The sequence below is a fragment of the Lolium rigidum genome, chromosome 5, assembly GCF_022539505.1.
Source record: "Lolium rigidum isolate FL_2022 chromosome 5, APGP_CSIRO_Lrig_0.1, whole genome shotgun sequence".
Classification (NCBI taxonomy): Eukaryota; Viridiplantae; Streptophyta; class Magnoliopsida; order Poales; family Poaceae; genus Lolium; species Lolium rigidum.
In genome coordinates this window covers 95849510-95856580 of record NC_061512.1, presented here as the reverse complement: position 1 = coordinate 95856580, position 7071 = coordinate 95849510, and the positions used below count along the sequence as shown (strand labels likewise).

Below are 7071 nucleotides of genomic sequence, written 5' to 3'. Positions count from 1 at the left end.
CGAACCCGGCCCGGCCCGACGTTCGGGCTCAAAAATCAGGCCCGAACCCGGCCCGACATGCAAGCCCGACCCGGCCCGGCCCGGGATTTTCGGGCTGGATCGGGCCGGGCCGGGCTGCCCATGCCCAGATGTAGTTCACATACACCCAGGTTCACAAAAGCCGGTCTCAGAAAGGAAACAAATAACATCAAGACAAACAAGCAACCCAGTATTTCAATGAAACGCTGATAATTATGCAAGTATTTCAACCCATTCAGTTTCTGTGCCAGCGGGTGCCAATTTTGGCGGGGCTGACTGGGGCGTGATCCAAACAGCCACTGAGATCACGGGGTGTCCACTCAAACGAAGAACCACTACAACCTAATTTTACTTCTCTTCAGATTCTTGCCTGGAACCCTTTTTTTTTCTCAGGTCTACCCAAAATGATTGACTTACGGTAGCTTTGTCTGTAATTAGTCTGTTTGAGAACTTCGTATTTTCCTCCCCTTTATGCTCACTGCAGGTTCACGAAAAGAAAAGAAAATTTTCACCTACGGAGATTTTACTTCTTCTCTTCTAACACAACTGAGTTCTTGAAATGGCTGTTCGCAGTGGCGAACTACTATTGCCACTTTGCCAGGGACCCAGTCTCTGAACAGCTGCAGTTTGCTTTAAAAACATAGCTTCAACTATGGAGCTCAGACTGCAAAGCCTACAGATCAGATATTTTCCAGTAAGCAGAACGTGCAGATAGAAAAGAAAGGAGTTCTTTCTGAAGTTCAGAAAATTCTTTAGTGCTTTTCATTGTTCCTTCTCTGTGTGACTATGCACCGCCGCATGATTGTCATTTTGCATTGTACGCTCAAGTATTTGTTGACCACATTTGCAGGTTCGAACTGTTGGTTCACAAATACTGAAGCTTGAAGCTCAAAAATTCAAATTCAATGCTTGGAGAATAAGCTTTGCATCTGCATCGGAACTGAACCGCTGTGCAGCCATTCTGCCTATAATGAAGACCTTCCTTTGGGTCAGCGCATCAGTTCTCTCAGCAGAAAGTTCCCTGCGGACATATTTGAGAAGTGGACAACTGAGCCATGATCTTTGTTTCGCGGGCTAAGCTGAATACAAACCAGCAGAAAACCAGCGCAAGTTTGCCGGAAAGGGATGCCATTGTAACTGATTTGGCATGATAATCATATATATCGGCACTGTCATTTGCAGAAGGGGAGGAGGGGAAGCATTCTTACAAAGAAATATAGTATGCACGCTCGGAGCATCTTTAGTAGAGCCCGAAAAAACGCAAACCGAAAAGCGCGAGTTCAGTTCAACGAAAACGCAAGTTCTGTCGAATTTCGCAGTGGCGCAGAATAAAACCCGTACAATGAAACTGAAAACAGGAATTCGAATTGGCACGGGTGATTTTAGGCGATGATCATAGTTCATAGATGAAATAGATGCTCCGATTGCGCATCGATACATACATACTGCGGGGAATTCGAATTACTAGTACACCGGCAACCTAACCTAGCTATAAAATGAGCAAAATGCGGCCTACTAGCTATGGCGCGCGCGGCGGTGCCGGTGCTGGTGGAGATCGTCGGCGGCGTGAACTCTTCACGCGTCGTTCTTGTCAAGCTCGACTATTCGAGCTTGACCTTGCGGACGCGGGGCTCCCGGCGGGCAGCCTCGTACTCTCGTACCTGGCAAACGGCGTTGGCTTCTTCCCGGCGGAAGCGGGCCCTCGCCTCCGCCTCGCTGATGGCAAACGTCTGCGCCATCACCACCTCCTCCTCGTCGCTGCCGTGGACGTAGTCCCTGGCGGAGAAGGTTGGAGAGCGCGCGGAGACGAGGTCGTCCTCCTCGAAGCTCACCTCCACGGGTAGTCGCGGTGCGCGGCTCGACTGCCCAGAGGAGGTGCTCTCGGCCTGGTTGCCGTAGCGGGGCGTGAGCCCCCAGTTGGTCCACCGGCGAGCGCTCCACTTGCGCGCGCCCTCGCTGCGGTTCCACTTCCGCCGCTCCGCCTCGCTGCGGAAGACGGGCGGACACGGCGGCGAATCGCCGCCGCCCAATCCCGCGGCTCGGCTGCCTGCACCTCCAGGGGAGGCCATCGCGCGGCGGCGGGTGGAGGATTGGTGGCTGGCTGCGCGTGGATTGCTCGTCGGAGCGGGGGACTGGCGGCGGCGGAGGGAGAGGAGACGGCGGAGGGTAGTAGGGTTTGCGTACCGAACTTCCCTCCGCGATCCTTTTTAATACGGGTCGTCCGGGGAGTTTCTCGGGCCCCTGAACTTTCGATTCGGGCCGGCCCACCGATTCGGTCGCTGATCGGCGCTAGTTTCGGCCCGAACCCGTAAATCCGCCGGAAAAGTTCGATTCCGACGGGATTTACTGGCTCTGTTAGAGATGCTCTCAACGTGCCATAAGGGCCAGGAAATCTGTCTCGGCTGGCAGATCCACAGGAATCCAAGATTCTTGCTCATGCGCATGGGACAGAAAATCCTCCTCCATAGAAGATCAAGCAACCAAAGGGACGAAATCATTATCATGAGATGAAGAGTATACATCCACCGAACGTCGCTCATCAACACCTACGGAAAACGAACAAATGAGGAAAGACACTAGAAAGCAGCAAATAAAACTAAAACGTGAAACAGAGAACGCAGGAACCAAACACACCTGCGGCAGATTCTAAAGAACTGCCCAGTAAATATCAGCCGTTTGCCAAGATGGATTGAATGAACAGCAGAGGACCCACCGGCAGGGGTAAAACTAGCACTGACACGACAGCTGGCGTAGGATCACACGAACACGCAAGCGAGAGGTTCGAAGGCACTGATAGAGAAACTGTACGGTGTCGCAGACCAGCAGAGCTACACCGCACCGCGTTGCTCGCCCAGAACCCGGAGGCCTGCCACGGACAGGACAGACGACAACGTCGACCTCTCACAGAATGCACTGCCAACACAAAGGCAAGCAGGCAACCTAGAGGGAGGAACACCGGGCCGACGAGCACTAGTACCCCAATCAATCATAAGAACATCAACATAGCCTCTCCTTAAACATCAGAAAATAATAGGTAAATAAACAGAGCATACACGGCAAAGAATAGGGACGCATATCAAGCCAAAGAAGAACCCATCCACGATACTACAGAGACAACGAAACGACCAGAGAGAAATCCATACAGGGAGAAACCGTCAACAAGGTAACAGAGGCACTAAAAAGGGCGAACAGAATAATAAGTAATCACGAGCAAGCAATAGAATTGTACGCCCCTGGCTTTGGTTAGTGAGATCCTGGGAGAAAAATATACAAGTAGAGTTGACAAGCTTATTCCAGCAAAATGTGTATCATATTGATAGCATATGGAAAAATGCTCAGGTCATGAAACTTGTCATGACGAAGGTACATAGAAGCTACAACAGACTACAGCACATCATCAACAGATGATGGATAGCTACAAATACACATTTCATCATGAGAATGAAATAGCATTGCTCCAACAGATGTTATCAGGACAGATGGGATTTCTACAGGCAAAGTGAATCATCAAAAAGAAAAGGAAAAGCTACTTCTGTACAGATTTCAAAAGCAGGTTCAGCTGCCAAGCTTTCGCTCCGGAAAAAAAAAACCAGGCCCGTTCTTTACATGATGCCCTGGTCAGTAGAAGAGTTCTTTCCATTTTCACAAGACCCCTTTCCGAATACCTCTTCTATGACATTGTTCGTCGAAAGAAATTCATCCTTCTCCCACACGCTAGTGAAACCAATATCCCAGGCTTTCGGGTCGCAATGGCTACCGAAGTATCCATGATCTTCAACACCTCCAAAGCCATCATCCCCATAGTGATCTCCTGCAATATCAGTGCGTGTCCCATCTGCAACACCAACATGATGAGCCTCAAAGGATGTGCAAGAGTCATCTTGAGCGTCTGCGTCAAACATGGTTGTCTCCTGGTTATGGTCCATAAAGGACAGCACCGGAAGATGAGAAACCATGGCATCCCCGTCCTTGCAGTAGTTTTCTTGCCTCTCCACACTAGAGCGGTCAAACTCATCTTCTTCACTAGACACTTCATGTAAGTTTCCCTCAAGGGGAACCTGGTTGCATGCACCATCATCTTGATCAGTAAGAGACTCAAGCAGCAAATCATCATCACCCTTTTCTGTGGCCGCAAATTCATCATCATCACTTCCTTCCCATTCATCATTATCACTGTCAACATTCATTGGATCAAACCTGTTCTGCTCAGCCCTCTTCCTCAACATGAAGACATTGAAATAGTAGCTCACCAACTCTTTGCTAGTCTTGAATGGGAAGGCAAGCAAAAGTTCATCCCAAAAGTTCCTTCCAAGAGAGGCAGGGTTTAATGATACCACATCTTGGAACAAATGCTCTTCCTCTTCTGTCCATCTCAGGGCTACCTCCTCTCCAATATCAAAGAAGCCCAACTCTTTGAAAGTGTTTGGACCAAGGGCACTCATTAGTCGTCCTCTTCCTTCCTTCACATGCTTCCTCACACACTCGATCGAACCTATATCAATACAACTGCAATCTTCCTTACAGCAAACAGGATTCAGCACTGAAGATAACTCAACAGAACCAGGCATTGGAACTACACAGTTTATAATCCACTTGTCGTCACTCTCAACTTCGCTTCCATCACATAAGTGAGAAGATGATGACACATCAGCATAATCATCAACCGTGCTCTTTTTACCAGATGCACACTCTGGCAACTCAGCCTGATAGTTTGGCCCAATGGGAACAGTTTTCCTTGTGGTGCAAAGGCCAACAGACGAGTAAATGTCTTCCCTCTGGTAATAACTGGCAGATCGTATGTAATCTTCAACATAAGTGTGAGCTAGTGAAAAATGAACAGGTGAATCTACACCTTCATCTTCACTTTCCTCACTACCGTATCCTGGGGCATCAAAGATTCTCTGGCATGTCCTGTGTGATTTACACTCGGGAACGTTTATATCAACATCTGCCACGGAATCTTTCTCAGATATAGCTGAAATGGAGAAAATACGAACCCAATCAGCATTTCTATCTTATGTACTCCCCATTTCAAAATGTTCAGTGATATTAGCCATCCACACAACAAGGAAATCAAACTTCTACACAGATGTGAACAAACTACCCATTAATACTATGTCAATCACACATAACAAGCCCACCAGAAACGTGATGAAGAGAGTTCATAGGGCCATCGAGAAAACTAGTTCTCCAGATTGGAGAATTGTCAAGTGTTTGGAAACACAGCGCCAATGTTCAGGAAAGGATGGAGTATCAACTTCAATAAAAGACAACATTGTACATGTAAGAGAAGTCTGCGAGTTAACAGGTCTTACTTTGGTATTCCTGCTTGGTACGCTTGCAGTCCACCACGTCTGGGAAATCATTGGATGCAGGTCTCTTGTTATGATCAACTGGCACTTCTTTACCGGTACTGGCAGTATTAACTAGATAAGCTGTGGCATTCCATTCTGAAATACCAAAATTAGGACCAACTCTTCATCAAATTGGCCAGTCTACAAATCTTCTTGACAAACTGCAGAACCAGCCTAGCACAAGAATCTAGGCAAGCTTGCACAATACAAAAGATTCAATACCTGTTGCAATATGGTATTTGTCAGGAAGAAAGTTTGAGCGGCCATCATCAGTTCCCCTCAGATTGCCACACGCAAGCTGCTCAGAGTGGTGCCTCACAAAGACTTCACTGTTTTCTTGATGCAACATGGTAATCCTAAATACAAAACCTTTCATTAGACACCAAAACTATGAGCAATATATAGAATAAAATGGCACTGATGATCACTGCACACAAGACTAGAAAGATAATCATCCATCCGAAAGAGGAAATATATTGCGTTATCTATACCAATTGCAAATAAACATCAACGTTGAATACTACAGGCACACAAATTGGTGTACCATTCATCAAGTGCAAACGGATTGCAATCCCAACTTCTCACTGGATTTCATGGCATTGTTCTTTCACATGCAACGTTCCCAGCTAAATTTTGGAAGCAGTAACACATGTAGAAGTTTATGCGTTTCTAACTGGGACCCATACAGGCAATATACAGGGACAATATCTCCCTGTGAGAGTATGGACGTCCCGTGTAAATTTAAACAGGCCGACATGGGCACCCATGGATCAATAAGTCGGTTCATTTAAGGTTTGCCTACCCTAGTAAGTTAATTAATAAGGTCAAAATTAAATTGCTCGCATGGGGGAAAAGTCAAAATTAAATTCCCCGTGTGAAAAAAAAAGTCAAAATTAAATTGAGGATCCGATGGATCTAAGCCTGGTCGATTTCAGATCTATCTTCCCAGATATCAAAGATCAAAGGGGAAAATACTTACTGGCTAAGAGGAGGCTCGGACTAGAGGGGAACGACGAAACCCTAGCCAACAAACCCGCACCAATTCGAGGAAATTATCGCAGGAATCAGATCCGAAATCCACCAATCGAGCACAGATCGGCCGCTCCTGGGAGAAATTCTGCCTCAATCGACCGGATCGGGACCCGATTTGACCTGCTCGAAACCCTAATCTCGGGAAAACAGCGAATCAACCATATGGGGTGAAATTGGTATCAATCGACAGATCTCGTCGTGGGACGAACGGATCGGGTGTCGAATTGGTGATTCCGGGTGGAGGGGCGGACGAATCGAGATCGGATCGAGGGCTGGGGAGGGGAAAGAGGGGAAATTTGGGGGAAAAGAGTTTGGTCCACGGCCCGTGTCCTTTTTGGTAGTAGTTTTATTTAAGGGAAACACCGGCGAATACAATAAAGTAAAGAAATTATTGGTACGCGTTTTTTCTGGGCTCTCGGCTCGGCCCACAGAAATAGGCAAAGCCCAAAATGGTGAGCAATGCTCCTTTTTATAGCGGACAACATTTCAGGAGGCACCGCACGGGACGCTGACGCGTGGCCCTCTCCGAGCGTGCATGGGTTTTCCCTACCTATTTTTTCTTTCGCCGATTCATGTGTAGATTTTTGAGCGGAAATCGATTCTGTGCATAATATAGAGATATAGTTGGATTTGTGCATTATTCATCTTGTAGACTTATTTTGTCTGG

At 47.3% G+C, this 7071-nt stretch overlaps 1 protein-coding gene across 1 annotated transcript; it reads right to left on the bottom strand.

The window, feature by feature from the left end:
• Positions 1-1619: 1619 nt before the first annotated feature.
• LOC124656189 lies at positions 1620-6754 on the bottom strand. The gene is made up of 5 exons (XM_047194979.1): positions 6352-6754; positions 5595-5728; positions 5334-5468; positions 3684-4993; positions 1620-1904 (listed from the first exon to the last, which is right to left on the bottom strand). Exons 2-5 carry the CDS (start codon positions 5719-5721, stop codon positions 1620-1622), a joined length of 1857 nt encoding a protein of 618 aa, XP_047050935.1. The 5' UTR covers positions 5722-5728; positions 6352-6754.
• Between the last annotated feature and the right edge of the window lie 317 nt (positions 6755-7071).

What these genes read in the sequence shown, in the direction of transcription:
- LOC124656189 (XM_047194979.1), bottom strand. Translation starts at nt 5,721, where the DNA reads ATGTTGCATCAAGAAAACAGTGAAGTCTTTGTGAGGCACCACTCTGAG. An exon ending in CAAATACCATATTGCAACAG is followed by an intron (nt 5,469 to 5,594) that starts GTATTGAATCTT and finishes TTGGTATTTCAG; the next exon opens with AATGGAATGCCACAGCTTAT. An exon ending in TACCAAGCAGGAATACCAAA is followed by an intron (nt 4,994 to 5,333) that starts GTAAGACCTGTT and finishes TCTCCATTTCAG; the next exon opens with CTATATCTGAGAAAGATTCC.